Here is a 16,535-nt window from a genome sequence, read left to right as displayed (position 1 = left end):
ATTGTACTCTAATACATTTCCCAAAGTTTCAGCTCGATATTTTATTTACAAAAAAAGTTCTTAGGTTCAAAAAAACATTCAGTGAACGGAAAAAGTGAGATCAGTAATATAGGTATTTAGCTGTGTCACATGCCCTTAAAAGCAATTATAATAGTTTGGAACTGGTTGCTAGTATTACGGGATTTTCCGTAGAATTTACCGTGGTGAATTGTAGCGCTTATAGGGCTACATAGTATTACGAAACGTTCCGTAATAGCGAAAGAGCTGGAAAAGGGGTTTGTCTTACGGAAATTTTTGTAACTGTAGACAGTTTGTAATTTTGTTGCTAAAAATATATATTACATACCCAAATAATACTAATAATTATGAGTAATATATCTTTATTACTTGTAAAATATAATAAGAATCGATAATTTAAGTCTTTTTACCACAAGACTGTGTTTTTGGTTTCAAAGTTCAATTCTTTTTTATTCTTAACTCTAAAGCATCTTAATTGAGTTTCAGATCCTGTAATTAATTTTCTAAACTTTTAATTATGATATTAAAACTGAATTATTATAGAAATTCTATCAATAAATTCAGTCGTAAAAAGTGCTCTTTTTTTTAATCATTTTGAAAAACTTTTTTGATCAATTCATTGAGGATTATTTTTTTAAATATTTGGACGATTATTTCAAATCAAAATTTCGAATTTTTTAAATTATTTGTATTATTCTTGCTTGCTAACATAAGAGAATAGTGACAGACAATAATTGAAGTCAATTAAACTAATTTTTAAAATGAAAAATCTTCAATACAAATTTTTTTCAGGGACGATGATGATACTCCGTCCACATTTGAATCGGAATTGGCATCAATGCTCGACGGAATCGACGATGAAATGCTATTTGATCCTATCGTGGAGAAAGGAGAAGTACTTTATATTTTTTTATCTAACTGCAACCTTCAAGAGGTCCTCATTTTTATTAGATAACCTCAGTTAACTTTTAAAATCTACACTTTTTTGTTTAAAGGTTTATAAAATCCTCTTATTCATAACAAATTATTCAAGCATTTCACTTGCACTTGAATTTCGCGGTTTTAGTCAGCATACCAACATAATTTTTGCATAAAGTATTGACTGTTTATGCAAAAACCTTTGATGCAATATATTTGAAATTTGCCCAAATACATTAAAAAATAGTATCTTTTTGAAGAATATCTCGTTGATTTCTACTTTCTGTAATGAATTGGAAATGTCCAAAACAGGTATGCTTTTTATTTTTAAAACGACAAGAAATGCTGTATTCAATAAAAATTGAATTTTCTAAGATAAGAGGTTAAATCGAAAAATGTTTTTTCGCACATATATATATATTTTTTTTTTTCCATACAAAATTGGAAACAAAATCAAAATTGTTCCAAATTCTTTTCTTTCATTTTGCCTTTATCGTTTTGCAAAATTAGTATTCAGAATACTTTCAAAACTGCACTGTTTTCGATAAAAAAATTCTAGAATGTTCAAACAAATGATTTAAATAATTGAATAATTCGGTATGTTGATGGTGTTTTTTGATAGGGACCAGAGCAGGAAAACACTTCTGCAAAGTGGAGCAGACCTCCGCCTCCGATTTTAAATCCTACGAAAGACTCATTAGCTTTCCAGCAATTAGATGTCGATCACTACACAGGTAGATAATACATACAAGACTAATTTATATATTAGTATTTTATTTATAATTGTTGTTTTATTCGACTTAGTGATTGCATTTTTATATTTCAACTTCAGATCAACCGCTACCTGGAATGCCAGGAAGTAAAGTAGGTCCTGTCCCAGTGATGAGATTGTATGGAGTCACGGAAGAAGGCAACTCTGTATGTTGTCACGTTCACGGATTTTGTCCATATCTTTTTGTTACTGCTCCGCCTAAATTTACAGACCATCACTGTGGATCCTTCAAGGTATAAAAAGTCAAATTAGGTTATAATACATTTTAAATGATGGAGAAAACTATGGTATCTCATTTGGTATAATCTGGGATAATATTTGTGTCCATTAAAAAAACTTGTAAAAATAATGAAGTTATCTAAATATTCTCTAAATAGGAGGCTCTTAACAATGCAACGAAAAGGGATATGAGATCCAATCCTGACAACGTTCAGGAGGCCATTTTAGCAGTCGAACTAGTCCATAGGCAAAGTGTTTATGGGTATTCAGGAGAGGAAAAGGCGCCGTTCCTTAAAATCACTGTCGCTTTGCCGAAATTGATAGCCGCTTGTAAAAGATTGTTAGAGAACGAAGTGGTTTATTCTGCTTTTAATCACACTTATCAGGCCTTCGAAAGCAATATTGATTTTGACATTAGGTAATTATGATGTATTCAGCAACTCTTTTATATGTTTAAAATGACTCATAATACTTTCGATTACATTAAAGATTTATGGTTGACACTCATATGGTTGGATGTTCGTGGGTCGAATTGAAACCTGGAAAGTGGAAGCTGCGTGGACGTGACAATCACGGGTTGCCTATAACTTCAAGATGCCAATTGGAAGTTGATGTAGCCTGGGATGCTTTTGTGGCTCACCCACCCGAAGGCGAGTGGTCCAAAGTCGCTCCTTTCAGAATTCTTAGTTTCGATATTGAATGCGCTGGTCGTAAAGGTAAGATTTGCCAAACATCTAGTCAAATCAGCCTATAAAAGCATACTAATTTTAAGAACATGCATATTTTCTTTTCAGGAATATTTCCTGAGCCAAATCACGATCCTGTTATCCAGATTGCGAACATGGTGATTAGGCAAGGCGAAGCTGAACCCTTTCTGCGAAATATTTTTACCCTGGACACCTGTGCACCTATTGTTGGATGCCAGGTGCTTAGTTACCAAACTGAACAACAAATGTTACAGGTAAAAATTGTTCCAAAAATATATAACGGTTAATAATTTAACAATTTATTTTTTATCTTACTATTTAAAGAAATGGGCAGAATTCATCAGGCAATTAGACCCAGACATCTTTACTGGTTATAACATCAATAATTTCGATTTTCCTTATCTAATTAATCGAGCCCAACACTTGAAAGTAAAGGACTTCAATTTTTTGGGACGGATAAAGAATATTAAATCAGTTATCAGGAATCAAGTGCTTCAAAGCAAACAGATGGGACGTCGAGAAAACAAGCATGTTAATTTTGAAGGAAGAGTGCCTTTCGATTTATTATTGGTAAATATATTAATGCTTTACTATTACTAGATTAATTTTGCTGTAAAGCATAATTATAGATGCAGGGTATTTAGCGACCTGAAAACCCCTCGTAATTTCTTTGAAGTTTTCCTGAGAACCTTGAATTTTAATTATTTTTTGCTTAAAAAAGATTTATTTTATTGTAATACGAAGAGTAATTTAAATCTTTTAGTATAGGATAAGATAACATTCTCAATTAGAAGAATTTCTTAGAAGTTTAAATAAAATTAAGATATGACTTATATCTTTGGTTTATTATTGAATGTATGAAGAGATTTCAAAGGAATTTTTATACGATTATGCTAATTATTTGATAAATTACAACAAAGATACATTAATATTATGAATAATTTTATAAATTTTTAATTTTCTACTCTGCTTACCACAGAAATACACTTTTTAACTAACACCTAATCGCATGAGTACGCTAAGTGAGCTCTGACCTTTTTAGTAGATATTGTTTCATTTTTTAAACATAGTAGACTATTATCGAGTACATTCTTTGTATATTCAACTGACAAATCATAAAAAATATTAGTTGCGCGGGAAATTTTTTTCTTTTCAAATACATATTTTATTCTAAACATAATGTTTTTTGGTTACGGTCATCTTCTTTAATGTACGACTTAATGAAATACCTCAAATGTGTTACCAAGTTGTTGCCAATTTTATTCTGAGATCAGAAATCATTAGTTGCGATTAATTGACAATTTGAAAAATATTATCGAGTTGTAAAAAAACCTTCAAAGTAAAGTTTTTAATATTGTCAAAAAGCAAACAATTTCTATTACTTAAGTATATAATAAAATACAATAATTATTTATGGTTACTTTTAAAATCAACATTTCATATTGTGCGTTATATCTCAGAGAGCTTTATCATTTTTCCCAAATTAATCAGAAGTTTTGTGGTTCGATTCCCAATGGAGTGAAGATGGAGTAGGATCTTTTTTTCAAGAAATAATTTTAATTTAAAAATATTATTTTCCATCTAGTCTTATTAAGATGTTAAGCATTTTCTATTATTGAAGATTCTTAACTTGATCGATATTGTGTAGATTTTCTGCCTTCATGGTTTGGAGGGTTGATCTACTGTCGGTAAGGTACAATCTCTGATATAGCAGATAAAGTAAAAAATTTTAATTAATCGAATAATTGTATCGAAATTTATCTATGTACTTTCTTTGTTAGTTTTTTTTATAAGTTCTAGGATAAATCCGATATTTCTAAACATAATGTTGGGGTGTATCGTGGCTTGGTTCACAAAATACTTATTTTTATTTTTCAGCGGCGTATCGCGACAGTTTATTTCTCTGGGTGACAAAATAATCTCCTAATTTGTTCAGATTTTTGAAAGATCGTTTAGGAGGTTGTGAGCATTAAATTTACGTAAAAATTGAGATTTTCCAGTTTAAGTTTTTGTTGTTGTAAATATACATATTAGTTAAGAGAAATATCTTATGAATTAAAATAGTAGCTAATAAAATGGAGAAAACTCTAATTTTTTGGCGTTGGTAAAAGACATAAAAAGTATGATTTCTTAAGAAGAGACAAATACAAGAGTATAATTGTGCTTCTAAACCTTTTTTATAAGGATTGCCAAGATGCTGGGACCTCTATCTACACAATTGAGAAAAAATATACTATAGAGATGAGATCGAAAATTTTTAAACCTGGACACCAGAAAAAAATATTTAAAAAAAAAATTTCCTTTAAAAGACTTAGTGGTTTCTTCATCACTAAGATTTGATAAAATAGCAATATGCTATTTTATCAAGTTTTAGTTACAGTGATTTTATGGAGATCCGAAAATCCGAAAATCAGGTCCGGCCATCCGTCCGTAAACACGATAACTCTCGAAAAAAAGAACGAATCAAACTCATCTTTGGCACACTTTTTCCAGGTCCTAAAAGAAAGGACGAGTTCGTGAACCAGCCATTTTTGATAAAAATTCAAAAAGTGAGCACATTTTGAAAATTTTTGAGACAACTTTTTTCTGGATTTGAAAATTCTATGTACGGATATTTATAGTATTAAAAAGAACAAACAATTTATCCTTCTGACTTTTTCGATAAAAAGAAAATTCTCAGAGTTATAGCGTTTTCAAAATTTTTTTAATCAACTGAAAATAAAAATTTGAAGCCGAAAAACGCACGATATGAAAAAAAGTCAAGAGAAGAAAAACATTTCTTTTTGAAAGCCCTACAATATTATCATAACCAATTTTTGGATTTTCTTCAAAAATCGAAAATTCAAATTTTGATTGCACAAAGAATAACGGAAAATTCCATTTTGTGGACAAACTATGTAGAATACGAAAAAATATGAATTAACAAAAATGGTAATCCCAAAAAGATCTACAATTTCTTTATGATTCACTTCTTGATAGGACGCGTACCTTCTATTTTATTCGTGAAAAATAACGTTGAAAAAAAAATAAAATAAAATCTGTGGAAAAATGACGAAAGTTTCGAGACAAAAAATCCAACAAAACCTGTTTACAAATTTCGGTCGGAAATCGAGCGCGCAGCGCGAGTGTCACGATGAGAATGTGTACCTCAAAGCCTACCGAGCTTTGAAAAACTTAATCTTTGACTATACTTAATTAAGTAGACAATTCAGAATATGAAGACGCATATAAATATTGCCATCTAAAGAGATCTTTTTGATAAAGTTTTTTTCAAGCATTCCAAATGCAAAGAATAAATATCCGAACGGGAAGCGCGAGATTCAACCGTCGCGTGCCCTAGGCGCGCTCAAATTTGCGAGCGAAGCGAGCCGCGCGCGATGAGAATATGCACGCGAAGCGGGCAGATTTTTTTTTATTACTTTTATCGGTCCAAAATCATTTTCTTCCAACCGAATACCAAATGGGAGTTTTGTCCTTTGTATTGGCTACAATTTTAATTTATAAGATATTTCTGTAAAACTAATATAAATATTTGTAAACAAATCGAAAAAAACGGAATTCTCACTTTTTACGTAAATTTGACGCTCGAAACCTCTAAACAATTTTATAAAATTCTAAAAAAATTGGGAGAGTATTTTTTCAGTCAGAGAAATACTGTCGCTTTACGGCAACCGAAAAATAAAAACGAGTTTTTCTGCGAACCACCTTAGTGTACCGACATAAATATAACTAAAACCTTGAACTTTATTTTCCCAGTTTGACTGGAAAAGATCTTTAATTTCCTTCTTAATTATTTCTAGACACCATCATTAAATTAGACTCATTTCATTTCAGGTTTTAGTACGAGACTATAAATTGAGATCGTATTCCTTGAATGCTGTGAGTTACCACTTTCTGCAGGAACAGAAAGAGGACGTGCACCATAGTATTATTACTGATTTGCAGAAAGGAAACTCACAAACTCGTCGTCGGCTTGCTGTTTATTGCTTAAAGGATGCTTACTTGCCTCTCAGGTTATTAGACAAGTTGATGTGCATCATCATCTATATGGAGATGGCAAGAGTAACTGGAGTTTCCTTGTCTACTTTGTTGACAAGAGGTCAGCAGATAAAAGTTGTCTCGCAACTCTTGAGAAAGGTAAATTTATAACTAAGAGTTGGATTCAAACTTACGCCACTGTTGACACTATTTTGCCACTTTTTTAAACAATGTCACTATTTTGCCACTATTATGAAAAGTGCCACTATTTCTCCACTTTCCCTTTAAAAATATTTTCTAACTTTTTCGCCGATTGTCTAAAATAACATGTCTACAATCTCCATGATAAAAATGTATAACGAAAAATATTCACAAAGGTTAATATATACAAAAATTAATTCAAAATATTTTCATTTTATCTATTCTTTATTTTCTAAGCTGCTGAATGTTCGATATTTTCAACTTTTAGAAGAGAAATCTTTCGAAATTGTACCATTTGAACTGCTTCAAAGTACTGCTTCAAAGTATAATTTCTAAAATAAAAGCCTTTATTGTCCATACATTTTCATTTGAATATCGTTCAAAAATCTATTACATACATATATATATATATATATATCAAAGTTAAAAAACTTCGTATTTGACAATTTAAATATAAGTCAGTTTCAAATTTAACGATGTTTGAATGCTAATAGCTTCAAGTCTAAACAATGCTAAACTAGATGCTAAATAAGCAGTATACATTTATTATTAATATCAGAGTTTCCTGTTTTTTTTTAAATTTTTGTACAAAATCTATAACCTAGAGATTATGTCAAATTGAAAAAAATCTTTAGATTATCAAAATTTAGTAATTCGGGCAACTCCATACATTTCTTCCTTTTGGTGAAAAAATACTGTGATAAATTTTCTTTTAATTTAAAAAAAAATAATTAGAGATTCCGTTCGACTGTTCTTAGTTTTCGTTTTAAAAAAATGCAAGGCTAAAAAAATCTTTAGCTCTCGGAAAGAATTTATGAAAATGTGTGGTTTTATTACCATTACTGGTTTAAAATAGCTCCTTAATATTTTTTTCTAGAATAATATGCACATGCATTGATACATTCAAAATATTTATGCCGGGTAAAAGAAAAAAATCTTGAATCTCGAAATACACAAAAAATACAAATTTTTATAGTTTAAAAATTCCTCCAGTACTTTAAAATGTATTTTTTGGTCAAGAGGAACAAAATCAGTTCCTTTTATAATTTACGATCAAGACGATTAACGTCCTCTGGAATTCTAAAAAATCGACAGTTGTCAAAGTACTGCAACTAAATCAATATTAATTAACCACTTCATATCTTTTTCAGGTAATGCCAGGTAAAAATCCATTTTAAAGTACTAATGTAATAATCTTTAAACTGTAAGAAATGAGTATTTCGAAATTCAAGTTTTTTCTCTCACCTTGTATAAATAGTTTAAATTTAATAATTATGGAAAATATTCCCTTTATATTGTAGAAGAAATTTTGTGCATATTATTCCAGGACAGAAAATGTTCACGGGCCATTGCAGACAATAACAGACCATTAATTTTAATGGAACAAAAAAATGTTGTGTCATAAGCCCGATAGTATCTTAAAACCTATTCTTTTCGTCAAATTAAGGGCTTATTCCTCAGTAAATAAAAATTTTAATCAAAGAAATTTTACGGCAGTGTTTTTTCACCACAACGATGAAATTTCGGATATAGAGTTTGCAAAATTTTAAAGTTTACATTTTCGTTGTGCATCCTAATATTGTGGCCCGTAAATTCGAAGGTAATACATTTTCAAATTATTCAAAGTATGTAAAAATTCTTAAGATTTGAAAACACTTAAAAGTTTCTATAATGTTTGGAGGAAATTCATTAATTTCATTGGAATTAACTTTCAAAGATTTTCTTTATCTTTGCAAATAGTTCAAATCAGAGTTTAATTATTTACATTTTTACGATTATTATTCTTTAATGGTATTTTTCTTTCCCTTTGAAAGTCTAAAAGTCTTTAATTTTTCTGGAGTAGAACTGTTAGCGTAAGTTTAAAATCATTTTAATTACCTGCCAAAAACCTGGAAAAGATCGCAAATGTGTAAACTAAATTTTTATAGCAAACCTGCTATAAAAAACTAATTTAAATGGCTTCATATAAAATTCTATAAAATGATATGAATAAAGTTTAGAAATAAATTATATGAATTATGTAAATTAAGTTTAGAATTCACGAAATAAAATATTTTCGAAATTCAATAGAAATGCAAAATTATCAATATAATTTCATGGAATTTCTTCACAATATTGTTTTGTTTTATTATTGTAATATTAAAACTTTAAAAAACTCAACGGACATCAAAATTAATTTTATTTGTACTAATATAATTTGCAAATTCATAGGATCTTAAGCTAGAAAGAAGAAATGCAAGTTACTGCACATTGTTCATTAACTTATGTATTCTTCTATAGGTATAGCGTTTGATCTCATTTTCTTCGTAAAATAGTATTATAAATTAAAGTTATTTATCTGAAACGTTGACACTAAATTTCTAAAGAAGTAAGTTTTTCGAAATTCCATGCGACTGACGTCACTATGCGAATTCTTTAATAGCATTCGAGTTATGTTAATTTGGACACAATTGTTTATCTTTGAAGTGAGTCCGGGCCCTGTAAGAATGTATGGCTAATAGCTAGTAAGTATGACTTTGGAATTATAAATTTAATTGATTACTAGTCTTAATCTTCCAATTAATTTTAGACTCAAGAACAAGGATATCTCATCCCAACTCATCAAGGTCAAGGGTCGGACGAACAGTTCGAAGGAGCGACTGTGATAGAGCCAAAGCGTGGATATTACAGCGATCCAATCGCGACTTTGGATTTCAGTTCGCTATATCCAAGCATCATCATGGCCCACAATTTGTGTTACACAACTCTCTTGACTGCCAGTTCGCAACATAAATTACAACTTCCTGAGGACCAAATCACAAGAACCCCTCACAATGCAATGTTCGTTAAATTCCCTGCGAGAAAAGGAATCTTACCCGAAATTCTAGAAAATTTATTGACTGCCAGAAAAGTCGCGAAAGCAGAGTTGAAGAAAGAGCAAGATCCCTTGAAAAAGAAAGTCTTGGACGGAAGACAGTACGCTTTGAAAGTTTCTGCGAATTCTGTTTACGGTTTCACGGGAGCACAAATGGGGAAACTGCCCTGCTTAGAAATATCTGCCGTAGGGATTAGTTTATAGATTTATTTTCTCTTTTTTTCTTCTCTTTTTTTTCTGAATGATCCGAGAATTTTAAATTCAATTTTCAGAGTGTGACTGCTTATGGAAGAACAATGATCGAGAAGACGAAGCAGGAGGTGGAAGATCATTATTGTAAAAAGAATGGATACAAGCACGATGCAAATGTCATTTACGGTGACACTGATTCCGTGATGGTCAAGTTTGGTGTAACGGACATTCGAGAAGCGATGGATCTTGGCAGAGAGGCTGCTGAGTATGTTTCCTCGAAATTCATTAAACCGATTAAACTCGAATTCGAAAAGGTCTATTATCCTTATCTCTTAATTAATAAGAAACGCTACGCTGGCCTGTATTTTACGACGCCAGAAAAATACGACAAGATGGACTGCAAAGGATTGGAAACCGTTAGGAGAGATAACTGTCCACTTGTTGCGAACATGATGAACACCTGCTTGCAAAAGTTGCTCATTGACAGGTAATAATTAAAATATTACGAGGGATTGGCAATCATTAAAATCTGGGAAATCTTCCATGTTTTTGTAAAAACATTGTGATCTCTTAATTCTTCTTAGACCTTTGTAAAATCATTGGGATTTTTTAATTCTCTTGAATTTAATTTCTCTTGGAATCTTTGTAAAGACTTATTAAATCTATGAAGTGTTTTCAAAGTAATTTAATTTTTCAACTATTTTTAAATCTTTTTAAATCTTGGTGAAATCGTTTAAATCTTTTCATTCCTTTTTAAATCTTTGAAATCTTTCTGAAATCATCGGAGTCTGATTTTGTTAAACCATTGAAGTCTTTTAATTAATTTGAAATCAGTAAAGCATATTGAAATCTTTATAAACTATTTGAAGTCTTCGTGAATACATTCAAGTATTTGCGAAGTATTGGAATCGATGAGACATCTTTGAATTCTCTTTAAACCTCTATGAAATCATTCGAATAAAAAAAATGGTTGATCTTTGCGAAATAATTTAAATCTTTTGAAATCATGGTGGAATCATTGAAATCTGTGAAATCTTTGTGAAACAATTTAAATCTTTTGAAATGTTGGTAAAATCATCGATTTCTTTTTTAATCTTAGAACATTTGTATGGCAACATTTAAATCTTTGAATTTTTTAAGTATTTGTAAAACCATTCAGATGTTCGTGAAATCTTCGCAAAACCATTGTGAAGTCTTTTAAAACCTTTAAAATCTTTACGTAACAATTTCAATCTTTTCAAATTTTGGGTGAAATCAATTAATTGTTTAGAAATATTTGTGAAGTCATTAAAATCTTTTTGAAATCTTTTGAAATATTGGTGAAGTCATTGAAATTTTTATATTCTTTTCAAAACTTTGTAAAGTCTTTTGGAATCTATGAAACCCTTGAAATCTTTGTAAAATAATAGAAATATTTAAATTCTTTTGACATCTTGGTAAATTCATTCTGATCATTGTGAATTGATTGAAATCGTTGCGAACCCTTTGAAAACCAGCACCTATATAGCACGGAACGTTCAAAAGGCGCGTGAAGGGAACTTACCGTTATTGTTATTTTTAACACGAAGTATCTCTTAAACCGTAAGAGATTGGTAAAATTGGATGCCATTTTTGAGTTTTGATTATCGCATATTCACATCTACTACATTATCATATGGTATTCATAGTATAAACTGACATCAATTTTAATGTATCTCTTACTTATGGCTTGCGTGATATTTATTGATAATAATAATAATAATAGTCTGGGCAGACTGCTCTCATCAGATCACTTGATTGCATTATAAAAATGCGTCCGTGACTGATGATATATATCGGGACAGCTCCGCGAAAAATGATCAAATAAAAATCCAATTCTAAACAAAAATCCCTTCGACATACTGCGCAGTATAAGCCTGTGACAACATTTCAACACAGAAATGTTTTTAATAATCCAGCATCGAGAGGTGACTGTTGTCACCTCCAACGCTCGTGGACGCTCGTAATTGTATACCTACAACATCATCGTAGAAGGTTTCAACCATCGTATTAAATTATTTGAATTAACTTATAACATTCAAATCTCATCAGTCACTTGACTTAGTCCGTGGCTATGATGTTTAACCGGGTTTACCCGAGTAAAAGTTTAATAAAAACACTGGAATAATAACAGTAAGCCCTCTCTAGAAGGTTCCTGGGAACGTGTCGAGAATGTTCCGATGGTACCAGCGGAACGTTCCATGCTATTAGGGAGTGAAGTATTTTCAAATCTTGGTGAATCCATTAAAATATTTATGAAGTGTTCGAAATCTTTTGAAACCTTTGAAATCTTTGCGAAATAATTTATATCTTTTGAAATCTTGGTGAAATTATTCAAATCTTTGCATGGTTTAGTAGTATTTGTGAAATAATTCAAGTATTTACGAAATCTTTGCGTAATCTGTATGAAATGTTTTGAAACTTATTAAACTCTTGAAGTCTTTTAATAATTTAAATCTTTTGAAGCCGTAGTGAAATAATTGCCAAATCTTGTCAAACTATTAAAATCTGAAATATAAATGCCTCATTTGAAACTTTAAATTAATTAATTTTTGTTTACAGAAACCCGGACGAAGCAGTCGACTACGCAAAGCAAATAATCAGCGACCTCCTCTGTAATCGAATTGATATTTCCCAGCTTGTCGTCACGAAAGAATTAACGAAAACTGAATACACAGCGAAACAAGCTCACGTCGAATTAGCAGCCAAAATGAAGAAAAGAGACGCCGGGACAGCCCCGAAACTTGGGGACCGAGTTCCCTACGTTTTCATAAACGGTCCCAAAGGAACCCCTGCGTATCAGAAAGCAGAGGATCCCATTTATGTTTTAGAAAACAGTATCCCTATCGACACGAATTACTACCTACAGAATCAATTATCGAAGCCCTTGGTTCGAATTTTTGAACCAATTCTTGGAGATAAAGCAGAATCTCTTCTTTTAAAAGGCGAACACACTCGCACCAAGACAATCGCTACTTCTCGGGTTGGTGCTTTGGTCGCGTTCACTCGTAAGAAGGAAACTTGCATCGGTTGCAAGGCAGTTTTAACACAAGACCGGGAAAAATTAGCTCTTTGTAAATTTTGTGAAGAAAAAGAAAATGAATTTTTTGAAAAGGAAGTTGCAGTAGGCAGAAAGTTGGAGGAGAAATTTTGCAGATTGTGGACTGAGTGTCAGAGGTGCCAAGGAAGTCTTCATCAGGAAGTTTTATGCACTAGGTTACCATTTTCTCTTTTAATACAATTTACTTGTGTAATTTTATGTTTAAAAATTCTATTTTTTTCAGTCGTGACTGTCCCATTTTCTACATGAGGAAAAAAGTTCAGATGGATTTGGATTCACAAATGAAGAGAATCGACAGATTTGGAGTTCCTGAGTGGTAGTCGAAGAGCAGAATCATGTGTTAACATTTTTTTAATTTGTATTATTCGTTTTTAGATCATTAGACTATTTATTTTTTTATCTGCGCAATTCCGATTGTATATACGAGTACTTTTAGTTTGAGTCCTGTTCAGCAGACCTTTATCTGTATGAGGCGGTAAATTCGCGCGATTATAGGCGTACTGGATTGAATCCTTGTGATAAGATACGGAATAAAATTTAATTTTCTATTGAATGAAGTGAATGCAATAACAGGTTTGCTATAAGAGCCTGGTTACAAAATCCCATGACTTTTCCAGATATAATTTTGAAAAATTCCAGGTCTATTTTTTTTAATTCGGCCAATTAAACTGAACTGTAAGATACTGTAATCATAACCATATACTTTTTTTCATTACTTTAGTATCAATTATAGTCGAACAATTTATGCAAAGACTAGGATTACATTTTAAAATAATAGTAATCTAAAAAAAACTCAAAAATTTTTAACCAAGTTAAAATTCAACTTTTAGATCGCAAGAAATCAAATTGACTATTAAAATTGATCAAAACTGAATCAGTCCACGAATTTCTTATTAAACATCTTCCATTTCTTTTTATTTAATTTTCACACTTTGACATTTACCTTTTCCAATTTTCAAATATAGAATTTGTTATAAAATACTAAATTATTAAGGCGCGATTAAAAAATGTAATTTTATTTAATTCCCGGTTTTCCAGTATTTTTTTTGTTTTTTAATTCCATGACTTTTACAGGTTTATTAAAAACTTTAATAATGCCATGACTCTTCCAAGTCCTGTAGCACCCCTGAATAATTTACATGTTCTGGGTTCTACTCAATAAGACTTAATTCACATTTACAAACACGATTTATTTTTAGTACTTAAAAATCAGTGTAACATTTCTAAACGTAAAAAGTAAATAATATCTAGCATCTGACACTAAGTATGCACCTAACATAATTCACTGTAACAAAATAAGTTTAACTTTTATTTATTAATTGTATTTTTCATGTCATGCGTACGTTATACTCGCTTGCAACAAGGTGATGAATTTATTACCGTAGAGTCAACTAATGGAATTATGTTGCCGTGGTGAACTTTGAAAGTCCCTCGAGTAAACTAATATAAGCCGTGTGTTCGTAAGATGTGCTCAGTCCCATTATTTTTTCAGCGAATTCGTTTGATATTCCTTTCTCTTCGAGGTAGTTCATCAAAAGGTCGTAAAGGTACTAAAAAAGAGGATTTTAAAATCATTCGGAATGTTCAACTTTGATTGCACAATTTTAACTTAATACTCACGCCATCGATAATTTCTCCGCTGACGGCGTAGACTTTGTCAGAATACTCGCCTTCGTAAAGCGTAATTTCGTCGATTCCGAAAATATCGTCTAATAAAAAGGAACATATTTGGTTTGAACAAATAAAATTAAATTTCTATTTGTGTAATAAAAAAAACTTTTAAATTATTTTGTTTTTTAATTGCAGGGTGACTGTGTCAAGTTTAGAGAAAAATTATATACAATTTCCTAGTATGAACAAGTTTTTCCCGGTCCAGAGGCCACTCAATTAAAGGAGTATAAGTTTATAAATTTATGTTACGTTGCTGAAAAGCACTTCAACTTAAAGAAGTTGAAGCAGATTTTGTATTACGTTTTTCTTTTCCAAAGATAAATTATCAGTTTTGACAAAAAAAAAACATGCCAACTGTACTCAACACTTTGGATGATTTTTTTTAAATAATTTAAATTTGATTAGTACTAAATTTGACTTTCTATATTTAAAAAAAAAAATTTTTTACTGTAATTATCGTCCGCTCCTGATGCGCCAGGTTCGCTATTAAAGGAGCAAGTAAACGATAACGTTTGGTTTCCTCTGACGATGTCGATTTCGAAGTTTGGTTTGCTCTTCATTTCCCCGATATCAGGTTTGTCGTCCTGAGGATCGATTTCTGGCTCAGCATCTGCATCCACTGTGTGGTTGATGTTAAAAGAAATTGTGATTCTGTAAGAAAGAAGAAAACAATATTTCGCATTCTAGCTTTTAAACTTTGATAAATAAGAAACGATTTTCGAATGAATATTGACAAAATAAATAAAAGGAACAAAATTTAAACTGACGTTTCATTTCCATCTTTCTTAACAAGACTAACTTCTGCTCCATCAAGAGATACTTTGAACCCATGAAGTTCTGTAGGAATTGTCTTTAGTTTCTGTGCTTTCTTCTCTGCTACGATTTCCTCTGCAAGGAATTCCACTAATTCCTTCTCGGCTGTAAAAATCACAATTATAGAATATTTAAAATCTCTGACTTTAGAAAGTATATTTATAACTGTTGAAATTTTATTAAAACTATAAATAAATTGAAAACGTCTTTTTTACTTGTGTTAATTCAAATTTTAATTTTAAAATTTTTGTCACGGTGCTACAAAATACTTTAATTTGTTCTAAGAAGTATACTTTATGTAACAACGCTTTGCTTTTCCAAAGAGCAATTATCAGTTTGACAAAAAAGCATGCCAACTGTACTCAACACTTTGGATTCTCGCGATGAATATTTCAAGTTTTATAATCAATTTCAACTTTTTACATAATATTAAGTCTAGAAACCTCGATTATTAAAAAGGATAACCTATACCTTTCGTGTGTGCTGTCCGGCAACCTCCACATTCACAAAGTTCATTGTGAACTTTAATAACTCGTGTTGTTAGGCTAGGACCATTGTGCTCAGGCCGATTGCACATGTTCCACAGCGTTCGACTTATTTGACTGTTGGTTTTTGTTGCATTGATCGTCGGTGATACGATATTTTTCAAAGCCGCTACTCTCAACACGTTTCTCACTATTCCATTCATTTCTCTAAAATACTGTTTTTTATTATCAACCTTTTATTAGTGGTCTACGAAGAAAAATTTAGCGGCCGGCGTGTAGGAGTTTGCAAGAACCGAAAAATGTATTAGGGAGAAGAACCCGGAAGTGTCCGGAAGTATTGCGTGACTGAATTTCGCCATTTGCTTTATATGCATGTAGTTTCCGGTCAAAAATGCCGGGTTTTTTGATAAAAAGGATAAAAAGAAAATCATTTTTTAATCTTGGAAGCCTAATTCATTTGCTTAGTGCTTGTAAGCAAAAATTTATCTTTGAAGGAAATTAAATTGATATGCAAAGAAAATGATGAAAGTGAATCAGAAAGTCATCCAATATTTGGCGGGAATTTCAAACGGGAAACTTCAAGTCATCCATATCCACGTATTATTTCCTGAATACGTTTTTCAACATT

At 31.1% G+C, this 16,535-nt stretch overlaps 2 protein-coding genes across 4 annotated transcripts in view; one reads left to right on the top strand and one right to left on the bottom strand.

Moving 5' to 3' along the window:
- Positions 1–13,491, top strand: part of LOC117178195 (DNA polymerase delta catalytic subunit) — a 14,212-nt gene extending 721 nt beyond the window's left edge. For 2 of the 3 annotated variants that reach the window (XM_033369489.1, XM_033369490.1), the window contains exons 2-13: positions 811–913; positions 1,559–1,670; positions 1,769–1,941; positions 2,086–2,345; positions 2,417–2,643; positions 2,722–2,888; positions 2,959–3,204; positions 6,469–6,771; positions 9,383–9,853; positions 9,940–10,346; positions 12,440–13,093; positions 13,162–13,491. In XM_033369489.1, coding sequence (XP_033225380.1) covers positions 811–913; positions 1,559–1,670; positions 1,769–1,941; positions 2,086–2,345; positions 2,417–2,643; positions 2,722–2,888; positions 2,959–3,204; positions 6,469–6,771; positions 9,383–9,853; positions 9,940–10,346; positions 12,440–13,093; positions 13,162–13,258 — 3,220 coding nt within the window. In that variant the 3' untranslated portion in view covers positions 13,259–13,491. Of the gene's footprint in view, positions 1–810; positions 914–1,129; positions 1,249–1,558; positions 1,671–1,768; positions 1,942–2,085; positions 2,346–2,416; positions 2,644–2,721; positions 2,889–2,958; positions 3,205–6,468; positions 6,772–9,382; positions 9,854–9,939; positions 10,347–12,439; positions 13,094–13,161 lie in introns of those variants that run through there. The other variant, XM_033369491.1, reaches the window with a different exon arrangement.
- Positions 13,492–14,183: 692 nt separating this feature from the next.
- Positions 14,184–16,258, bottom strand: LOC117179177 (complement component 1 Q subcomponent-binding protein, mitochondrial). The gene is made up of 5 exons (XM_033370905.1): positions 15,894–16,258; positions 15,377–15,527; positions 15,058–15,260; positions 14,559–14,647; positions 14,184–14,488 (listed from the first exon to the last, which is right to left on the bottom strand). The coding sequence occupies exons 1-5, from the start codon at positions 16,108–16,110 to the stop codon at positions 14,339–14,341; spliced, it is 810 nt and encodes a 269-aa protein (XP_033226796.1). The 5' UTR covers positions 16,111–16,258; the 3' UTR covers positions 14,184–14,338.
- Between the last annotated feature and the right edge of the window lie 277 nt (positions 16,259–16,535).

This window comes from Belonocnema kinseyi, chromosome 8 (genome assembly GCF_010883055.1).
Source record: "Belonocnema kinseyi isolate 2016_QV_RU_SX_M_011 chromosome 8, B_treatae_v1, whole genome shotgun sequence".
Lineage (NCBI taxonomy): Eukaryota > Metazoa > Arthropoda > Insecta > Hymenoptera > Cynipidae > Belonocnema > Belonocnema kinseyi.
This window is presented reverse-complemented; position numbering and strand designations above follow the sequence as displayed.